The sequence below is a fragment of the Abramis brama genome (genome assembly GCF_963993115.1).
Source record: "Abramis brama genome assembly, chromosome: 14".
NCBI classification, from domain to species: Eukaryota; Metazoa; Chordata; class Actinopteri; order Cypriniformes; family Leuciscidae; genus Abramis; species Abramis brama.
In genome coordinates, this window is record NC_139976.1 from 33,831 (window position 1) to 45,000 (window position 11,170).

Below are 11,170 nucleotides of genomic sequence, written 5' to 3' on the forward strand. Positions count from 1 at the left end.
CTTTTCATTCTTTTGGTAAAAACTTTATGACGGGGATGTTTTAACCTGAGGGAAACTCTTATAAGACCAGGTGAATCAATAGTATTGTTTATATACTCAGTCAAGCTCAGGTGCGTGTGGCTATTTTCTCTCTCCGGATGGCTCACTCTCAGACGCGGGCCGGTCCTGAGGTTTGACATCACTTACTGTACAACTGAGGACAAATGTGGGAATGAGTGAAACTCGACTGTAGCTATTACAGTTGTTATATGTGAATCATTACAACATGGTTGGATCTGTTCCCTTCTATTATGCTTTAAGACACAGAGCATATTGGTTATTAATTATCTGACAAATACTGTCTTTCATGAATTATTCCCCTTAGTTGTAAATGAGTCAGTTATGGCTACAGGTCTCACAAGGATGCAAGTACTCTGAGTCTGTGACAGAATAACAGTTGCCTTTTCACATTTTTGTCAAAATTCCCATCAACCATTAAACAAGGTCTCCCTCTTCATTTCTGAGTTTCACCTATCTAGCTTTTTTTTGTAATCTTGATTTTGCTTTTAACTTGACATTGTGTACAAAGAATATTGTGACTTTTCTATCAAATTGCATGCTATCTTCCTCATTTGTAATTCGTTTAGGATAAAATAATTTGCTGAATGACTAAATGTAAAAGTATCAATGGTAATTAAAAGCAGGAGCAGATAAAATGTAAATTGTTACAATCGGATTAATCATCAAACTTTGTTACACTTCAGTGGAAATACTGATTTGCCTGAACGACACAATATGGTAAAAACTGGTAACATGAAATAGTTAGCTATTTCCACCTTGTTTAACCAATAAACTTTAGCTTTGTTGGTATAAGTAGATTCAGTAATGTTGAATAATATTTTTGACGGATAAAACCATGTTAATATAGAGTTTTTTCAGTGCACTGACACATTGTTGTCAAAGGGGTTTATATTACAGCTCTTTTCTTATCTGATGTGGTGGTCTGGATGCTTAATGGCCTCTTTTTACTTGCAAGGAAAAAAGGTTCCTCTGAGACTGTGGAGAGCGGTTGTGCTATTCTATATTTGCTCTGACCATATACACATGCTCCACCCTTTACACACAGCCCACATGAACCACGCCGGTCCTTTAGACCTCATGAAGCTTAAAATGTCCTTGAGCTATAAATTCCTTGATGCAAGATGCACATATATTTGGTCACATAAGCTATAGATCAAAAGCAAAAGTTTGAGATTGTGTATGTCGTACCCAAGCTTGCATCTCCACACACTGAGCTTAAATGTTCAACTTGATGTGAGTGAATGGAGGCATGGGGCCATTTCTCTGAGATCTGTCGAACTGCGTGTGGGTGGGAGGGTGAGGTCAGTTTGAGTAAATCGTCTGTACCACATACAGGAGGGGTTCTGCGTAAATGAGCATGTTAGTTTCACTGGCGCTCTAAATAGCAGACGCACAGTAATAAACAGCTGATTAGCTGCTACAGAAAGCAGGTTCTTCCTCCTCGAAGGCCGATGCTAAGTGCTAGCAGATGACGGGACGGGACAGGAGTTTTGCAGACCTAGGGCACAGATACAATGAAAAAGAGAGTTTGGTTAGGGCAGTGCCATACTACTAAGTGTTTCTGGGCCATCACTAAGGTTTATGTGTATTCCTGGACTCTAGACACTAATTAGTACTTACAGATTTAGATGCAACTTAAAAACTCTGTGGAGAAAACAGTTCTGGCATTTTTGGATTCAAGTACTATTTTGCAACAGCACTGAAAGAGATCTTAGTACACACATCCCTTATGTTTAGACTTTCAGCTACCACTCAAAGTATAGTAACTAAAGCACCTGTTTATTTATTTGTTTGATAAAATCTTTACAACAGAAAACACATCAAGAATTTAGGATAAGGTAAAATTATTTTATAAGAATTGTATTAATCCCTTAAGGGAAATGTAAAAGTTGTATTACAAGAGACTATATGTTGTTCATAACAAACTGGCCTGACAGAGTATAAATATAGTAGGAAATTATTAATTTAAATCCTTGTGTCTTTGATATCTCAGCAATGGATAGAAGGAAAGAATATCTGAAGACACAAAACCAGGCCAGAAACATCTGTTTGCTCATTTCCCTCAAAACAAACACACATACAGTATATACAGTTGAAAAGACCTCCTATATGTCCCAAGGCAATCCCTCACTTCAACTCAATAATCATTTCTAACTATGCATTTAAAAAAAAAAAGTTTTACATGAGTACATCACTTTTGACTTAGTCATCAGTCAAAAAAATAAATAATATTTCATTGTTCAGTACTGCTTAAGGAAGTTATGTAATAAATTTTTCGCATAATGTTTCAATAATGTCACAAACATCCTCAACAGGGCTTGACATTAACTTTTTTGCTCACCAGCCACTGTGGCAAGTGGTTTTCCAAAGTTACTGGCCACTCTGCATTTTCACACTGGCCACCAATATTTTTTAATATTAACTCATAATTTGGCAAAAGGTATATTAGCTCTTTCCCTGACAAAATGTTTGAAAAACAATTCCAGCCATCACCAGTATTTTTGACCATTTTCACACAAGTTTCATTGCCCCCAGAATATTTTGAAAAAAGAAATGTTTTATTCTAACTTCATGCATTCCTTTTTTATCAACACTTGAATGTGGGTAAGTTTAATAAAAAAAAAGCAACATTTTGAGCAAAAAGGTGTAAAAATTGACATTTTTGTCAAAGAATCCATCCAGATCAGATTCAAAGCGATGATCAAACACAGATGGAGTAGATCAAGTCCATCAACACCTCAGAGCTTCACAGTCCTGTATCTTGTCCTGGGTCGACATTTCATTCGGTAACATTAGGAAGTTTTGATTTATATGCCGTTTAATGTTGATGGTCGCGTTATTTCACAAATGCATCTGCTTACATATGCTATCGCTTGTTTCTGCTTCTTCTTCGCCTGTGTTTTGATCCGGAGATTCAGGACTCTTTCAAAAGTTGCGTAATAGCACCCCCTATCGTATAATAGTGAAAACACTGAAAGCCGGAAATTTCTGTCAATTGCAGTGGACTTTATGGCAGGTAATTTAAGACCTGACGCACGGATCCTTAGTTGGGTCTGAGCACAAAATCTGTGGGAATGATTCAAAGTATGCACAATACACACAATCCCACGCCAAAATTCAAGCCCTGTAACAACAACAATATTTATCCGGAGCAACGAGTGAGTGAGGGGAGGCGGGTTTGTGTAACTCACTGTCGGAGAGACGAGAGAGTGAGAAAGCTCAGCTGGTATTGTGTGTCTATTCTGCAGAAAATTTGTATTGGAAGAGTTTCAGATATTTCAGTATGGATATGTATGGGTTAGGGTTAGGGACAAAACATTTTTTATAATAAATTTATTATAATAATTTATAATTTTATTTAAATTTCTACCCGCCAAAGTGTCTAGTAGGAGTGACTGGGTTATTCGCCACTGCTGAAATCCACCCGCATTTGGTGGGTGTTAATGTCAAGCCCTGATCCTCAAATATCTCAGAAGTCTTCTTCATGAAGTCTGAGTAGTATCATAAGAATGTTCTCTCTTCGATCAGGCTTATTGATTTATCGATCAACATGTCTTTGTTTTCCGCAAACTTGTAGCCAAACAGAGTCATGGTGGGGCCGCACACTTTCTGCACCAGCTGAACCAGTTTGAAGGGAATGTTGAACCTCCATTTCTCCACCTGTTCAGAGGAGTTTTTCTGGGTGGAATAAACTCCACTGACCTCTTTAGATGCTTGAGTATTTTGTAGGATCCACTCTTCCACCGTTGCAGTGAAGGGAATGCCTATAAAGCTGTACATCTCTGTAGCTTTGTGCATTGGGAATCGTGCAATGTCCTCGTAGCGCACTAGCATGTAGCGTCCGCGAAGCCATGGTGGCTGTTTGAGTCCGATCTCAGCAGACATACGGATGTTGTCGCAGTTTCCTTTGAGTTTTCTCACTTCGTCCTCGTCCACTGGAAGGTCTTCATCCACGGCCCACCTCTTCCAGATCTTGTACTTGCTGGAGAAGGCAACCATTCGAGAGGCGAGAACGGCGCGAGGGTCCCTGACCAGCTGGATGAACTTCATGTCGAGTCTGGGATCCTCAGCTAGCGGACGTAGCGTCTCTAGCTGTCGCACGCGGACGGATTTAATGGCGTGATGCTCCTTCTGCTTGCAGGACTGAGTGGCCAGCGTAAGGTTTAGCGGCCCGCAGCGCCGCATGCGACAGTGGTAGCGCTCAAACGTTTTCCTCACGAACGGCGTGCAGACGGGATCCTCACACAGTGACTGGCTGGACTCGCGGCGGAAGAGCGAAGCCGTCACATGATCCTGCGGCGCCGGCTCGATGAAGCTCTCCAGCAGTGAGAACTCACAGAGGAAGAGCTGATGCAGAACGTCCCGATACGCCGGCCCAGCGACTGAGGCATTCGTCCCACCAGACTCGACCGATAGCATGCGCTCCACATGCCACAGCGGCTCGAACAGGTAAAACATGTTTGATCCCTGCTGGTTGAAGAACTCCCCAACGAAAGAGGAGCCTGTGCGAGTGGTGGCCAGCAGAAGAATGTGTTTCTGTCCTCCTGACGCAGACGCTGGAGACACGCTCTGCTGGATGGACCAGGTCGAGTTCTCCAGAAGATGATCCTCGTGTTGGTCAACCGAGGCGTTCTCCAGAAGATGATCCAGGTGTTGGTCTGCCGAGGCGTTGTGTGGAGCGGACAGAGACGGGCCGAGCAGAAGCGGGGTTAGCTGTGTGCTCAGTTTATCAGACACCCTGAAAGAGACAGAAGAAACCGTGATAGTCGCTATTAGTGCTAAAAGATCAGTTCACCCAAAAATTATCATTCTGTCATAATTTACTCTCCCTCATGTCCTTCCAAGCATATATGATGTTCTCTTATCTGCAAAACACAAAGATATTTTGGGGAGGTTTTTGTCCATACAATGATAAGTTTTGTTTGGTTCCCAACAGCCTCAAAATATCTTCTTTTGTGTTGCACAGAAGAATGAAAGTCAAACGGGTTTGGAACCGCATGATGAGACAGAATGATAATTTTTGGGTGAAATATCCCTTTAATGTTTCGTCTCTTCTCAAAGAAGCAATTTCTCCAACAATAGAAATTGAAAAATCAATAACACCAGACAACTTTTGATTTTAAAGTGCTCTTTGACTGTTATTCACACATACAGAAGAATAAATAGAGGAGATTGAGAGAAGCACCTACTTTGAAATAATGTTGTTTTCCTTTTCTATGATGACCAGAGTCACAATAAAGATGACAGAAATGGTATATTTAATGCGCATTCTTGTGTGTGATTGTGTCCAGCAGGTGAATCACTCTCAAATCATTCCATCTTCTCCTCTGAACTGACTCTGAAATAAAACACACAACACATGTGTCATGATTCCTGTCTGAAGGAATTTAAGGTTGAAGTTATTTTCTGTTCCTATTGTTTCTGTGTTCTCTTGTGTTTAGTTCCTGTGTCCCTTGTTTGTTACCATTGCAACCCTGATTACTTCTTAATGGCTGTTTCTCAGTATGCGTTCTTAAGCGATCTTGTGTCCTTGTGTTCTCGTACTACATCATCATCAGCTGTCGAAGTTCAATTCCAATACTGAAGAACGGAAATACAGAGTGTGCATGAAAGAACCCGGATGAGTTCTTGATATCGAGGATGCATAGAATGCAGACTTGAGAGAATCGAACCGTTAAAAATCCCAGAACACGCTGCGGGCGGTCCACGTACGGAAGCCTGTAAGCTTGTTAAAAAAAACGCAACTTGATCCTAGAGAATTAGTCAATTACAGGCCGATCTCGAATCTACTTTTTCTGTCAAAGATACTAGAAAAGGCGGTATCCTCACAACTATGTTCTAAGCCGGTAACGAACTTCCGGTTTACGTTAGCCTGAAGATACCGCTAACAGAGAGCCTCAACAAGCCCAAACAATTTGCTTGGATAATGAGGAGTAGAGCTTAGATCGGGCCCAAAAAATCAAGCCCGACCCTACCTGAGCCCGTTGTGTCCGAGCCCGGCCCGACACATTAACTGTAATTATGAGCCCGAGCCCAATTTAGACCCAATCATTTTTAATACGTGGGCCGTTATAACCAGGGGCGGCGCCAGATATTTTTTTAACGTGTGCTGAGGGGGTGCTATATATATATTATATATATAAATACTTTTAATAAATGAGCAAAAATTGGCCACTTAATATTTAATATTCAATTATTTTAATGATCACAATTAAAGTATTAATTTTATTAAATTGAACAAGCACAACATTCGGCATTCAATCAAATATTATTAAATATTTATTATTAATAATGTTATTTCAACACAATATCTCGTTATTTCGACATCATATTTGTGCCGAGTGTGCGTGCAATAAGCAAGATGTGCATTTGTAAATCCAGTGACACGCGTGCATTGATTCTTATTAATAAACTAGTGTTTTCTGTCAGTGTCTGCTGCAAAGATGAAGATGATCATGGTGTTCACTTTTTATAATCAACATAGATGGAAAAAATTACATTATAATATTTGAACAAATATGAAACTAAATGCTCTTATTTAATGGCTACAACAAATATAGTAGGCCTACATACTCTCTATTTGTACAAATTGCTGCACATTCAAGTTAATTCTCGAATTAATTTTCACATTATTGAAAACAATAAACATACCACTTAAAAAAATATATACAGTTGTACTGCAGTTTTTTCTAAGTAGCGTTACAAGAAACACTCTTTCTGCGTAGAGGGTCTGTTTATGTTGGAAACAACTCCCATTCATAAAATCCTTCAGTTTTCGCGTGTTGTTTGTGCACCTGACAATGGTACACGTTGAGCCACAAGGAGCCATTGCTTATCTGTCAGCATTACTACTTGTCAGTAATCAGTTTCACCCGTTTGTACCGCGACGCAAGTATCCCTTGTGTGCTAGCTTCATTAAGCGTTACGCTAAACCGGAACTGAGATACCGGCAACAGGAAGTATCGAGTGTCATGGCGATGCCCATTAAGACTCGAGAAACACTCGAGCAACAGGAAGTATCGAGTGTCATGAGAGTGACAACAGTGAACAACAGTGTTCCTGTTGCTCGAGAAACACTCGAGCAACAGGAAGTATCGAGTGTCATGGCGACGCCCATTAAGACTCGCAGGAAAGTTGTGGATATCTAATATCTGAGCTGATCGTTGTTGCTCCACACAAGTGTCACAATAATAAACCCAAAGGATCTAAATGCCACAGTCTTCTTTATTAATGCAGGAACTACAAAAAACAGAACAACCCAATTAAACGTGAAGCAGAACTGAGAATGAACTGAAAGAAACACAGGGCTTAAATAGACAGAATAAGCCAATCAAGGAAACGTGAAACACACGTGAACTAACCCTACACTTCATCAACAGAAACTGAACAGTGAAAACTAAACTAAACTAAACTGAACTAAACTAAACTAAACTAAACTAAACTAAACTAAACTAAACTAAACTAAACTAAACTAAACTAAACCTACAGTAACTGTGACAGCAAGGGTTGAGCTGACATGAATTATCCTAAAGTCTTTCTTTACATTTCATGTGTGTACGCATAGATGGAGTAAATTTGCAATTATGCCAGTGAAACAAAAAACACGTTTGGAGTTTCAGACAGAGTAAATCTAGTCTGTTATTGGGAGAAATAAATATGATTCTGTAAGATTGCAGTTTCATAAAAGAGTATTCTGAGAGCGTTCTGAAAGATTCACGGACAGTTTACTTTTACGAGCGGTTTACACGGCTTCATGAATATATATAGAGAAAAACGGAATTTGTGTAAATCAAAAACATTAAAGCAAAAGTTATAATTTATGACAAATGATGAAACAAACAAACTAGTTTTACAATTGCACTCAATTCCCCAGACTCAATATTTGACTCAACACACCGTCTCAGACAGTCTACACCTCTAACCTCTGACCTCTGACCCTAACCCTAACCCGTCTCAGACACAGGAACAGAGTTAGGGTCTACACCTCTAACCTCTGACCCTAACCCTAACCCGTCTCGGACACAGGAACAGAGTTAGGGTCTACACCTCTAACCTCTGACCCTAACCCTAACCCGTCTTGGACACAGGAACAGAGTTAGGGTCTGCGTAGAGTGTGGCGACCTCACCGCCCATCCTGAGACGAAAATCAAAGGATGCAATCAGCCAAGTCATGCGCACAACGTAAAAAATGCGATCGGCTGTGCAGGGCTAGTAACCCGCACGGCTTAAATAAAACTACTTCGAAAGTCACAAAAGAAGTACCCCTTCCGGGCAACAAACCGTCTTTGTCGCGTCGCTGTGCGATTAATTCGCTTATGACGGTGTATACACCCGACAACGCAGCGATAACACAGGACAACAAAAATACCACCAACTCGGCTTCCCACCGCCATTTCTCCCATCGTAAAACAACCAATGTAGCAACATACAATGTCTGAACGCTACGCAGAACAAACAAAGACGGCAAACTCTCAACACCTGAAACTTTCGAACAATCAGAAAGATTTCACCAGCTCATCCATGGCTGTGAAGACAAAAATATAGATATTGTAGCAGTACAAGAGCATAGACTACCAGCCTCAGACAACATCAATACCTATACAGAAACCTACAACAATAAAGAATGGCGATTCGACTATTGCTCAGCAACAAAAACATCTCAGGGAAATCATGTCGGAGGAATCGGCCTTCTTACAAACAGTGAAGCAGCCAAAACTATGACATCAACAACTAAAGTGTCAGACAGAATAATGAAAGCGAATTTCGCTGGCAATCCATCAACAACTGTCATTGTTGCATACGCACCAACTGAAGAAAAGCCAAAAGCAGAGAAAGACGAGTTCTATGCCAAGTTGTTAAAGTGCACACAAGAAGTACCACCACACAACATGCTTGTCATCGCAGGTGACTTCAACGCAAGAATCGGCCTCGACAGCAGTATATCGAACCCGAGAGCAGTAGGCAAACATGCCCTACACGAGAAGACGAACGACAATGGCAGTAGACTTGTAGAGTTCTGCGAGACAACAAACACAAGATCTGCTCAGTTCAGATTCCCGCACAAGAAGTCTAGAATCTGGACGTGGCAACCCGACACTAACAAAAAGGAAAACGACGACAAAAATCGAGCACAACTTGACCACATACTTATAAGCGGAAAATGGGCAAACTCAGTGAAGAACATTCGAGCATATAACACAGTAGACGTCGGCTCAGATCATCGCATAGTCAACGCGCAAATAAGAGTCAGTCTGCGCGCACCAGTCGAAAATAAGAATAAGAGACCAAAATACGACTGGAGGAAGCTAAAAGATAATAACGAGCTACAAAACAAATATGCGAACGCAATCAAAAACCACTTCAGCGTGCTAAGCAAAGACGAACAAGACGTACAAACTAAATATGACCACTTTGTAGCAACCATCGAAAAAGCGGCTAAATCAACAGTCGGTCTTATCAAGAAAAAAAACCCCTAAAAACTGGGTCTCAAGCCGAACAACAAACTTACTTGACCAACGAAACCGAGCCAAACGAGACCGAAAAGAAAAGCAAGAGTGCCATGATCTAAGTCAAAAGCTTCTCGAGTCTTACCAGCAGGACAGGATTGCCTTCCTATCAGAGAAACTCGAGCGTCTCAAGGAAGCTGCGAAAGCAAACAGGCTACGAACCACATGGGAAGTCATCAATGAGATCAGCGGCAAAACAAAATCAATAAACAAGCATAAAATGAAGAAAACAGATGGTAGCAATATCAATTCTCCTAAGGAACTGCTAGACGAATGGCAGAATTACTTCAAAACTCTACTGAACAACGAAACAGTCACGGAACATCTACACATCGAGCCAGCTACCAGAGACTTAGAGATCGATATAGGTCCATTCACGTTCGATGAAGTCAAAATGGCCGTAGACGAACTCAAAAATGGCGAATCACCAGGTTGCGACTACCCCATTACCGCCGAAGCTCTCAAATACGGAGGTCATCACGCAGTCAGACAGCTGTGTAACATATGCAATGATGTCTACATGCAAGAAAAAGCACCAGAGCAATTCACCATCAGTCTCATTGTTCTGTTGCCCAAGAAAGGCGATCTTACACTGATGAATAACTACAGAGGGATCAGCTTGATGTCGATCGCGGCGAAAGTCTACAATAAAGTTCTTCTTAATCGAATAAGAAAACCAGTCGACGACATCATGAGAAAGAATCAAGCAGGATTTCGAAGAGGAAGAGGATGCACCAAACAAGTTCACATACTTAGACGAATAATCGAGGGCGCCATCGACAAGAACCTAGACCTCTACATCATATTCGTCGACTTTAAGAAAGCGTTCGACTCGCTCATACGAAACGTCATGTTCGACATCTTGCGACACTACGGAATTCCTGATAAAATCGTAAGAGTGATTCGCACTATCTACAACAACTCAAAAAGTCAAGTGGTCGAGGGCAAGCTATCAGAACAGTTCAACATCTCAACTGGTGTTCTTCAAGGAGACACACTAGCTCCCTTTCTATTCATCATCGTCATAGACTTCGTCCTAAAGAAAGCAGAACAAGAGCATGCAACATCAACGGGCTCACATGGCTTCACGACGAATCTATCTAGATCATCGAGATATCCAGCCACCTCACTGTTCGACCTCGATTTTGCCGACGACATTGCGCTGCTCGAGGGCGGCGACAACAACAAGAAGCAAAATCTAGAAAAATCGCAAGCTCAACTTCAAACAACAGCAAAGTGGGCAAAACGAGTAGGACTTGAGGTCAACATTAAAAAGACGGAAGCATTTAGCAACCAAGAGCTTGCCGGGCCAGAGATGCCGATCAACTTACATCAATTCATCGAACTCGACGGACAAAAAATTGAGTGGACAAAAGACTTCAAGTATCTTGGCTCCTACATCGCGTCGAGCGAAGCAGACATCAGAGCGCGAAAAGGACAAGCGTGGGGAGCATTCTAGAAAATGAAGGATGTATTTCTATCAAAAACTCTTCCAATCAAACTCAAACTAAACATCTTTGAAGCAGCGTGCATCTCCATCCTCCTGTATGGCTGCGAAAGCTGGATCATCAACCAGAAAATGCAAAACTCACTCAACAGCTTCG

General features: G+C 41.2%; 1 protein-coding gene across 1 annotated transcript in view; it reads right to left on the reverse strand.

The window, feature by feature from the left end:
- Positions 1 to 1,804: 1,804 nt before the first annotated feature.
- chst3b (carbohydrate (chondroitin 6) sulfotransferase 3b) overlaps positions 1,805 to 11,170 on the reverse strand; it is a 14,518-nt gene continuing 5,152 nt past the window's right edge. The window contains exons 2-3 of the mRNA XM_084134422.1: positions 5,250 to 5,398; positions 1,805 to 4,798 (exon numbers count right to left, since the gene is read on the reverse strand). Coding sequence (XP_083990548.1) covers positions 3,562 to 4,798; positions 5,250 to 5,329 — 1,317 coding nt within the window. The 5' untranslated portion in view covers positions 5,330 to 5,398 and the 3' untranslated portion in view covers positions 1,805 to 3,561. The remainder of the gene's footprint in view (positions 4,799 to 5,249; positions 5,399 to 11,170) is intronic.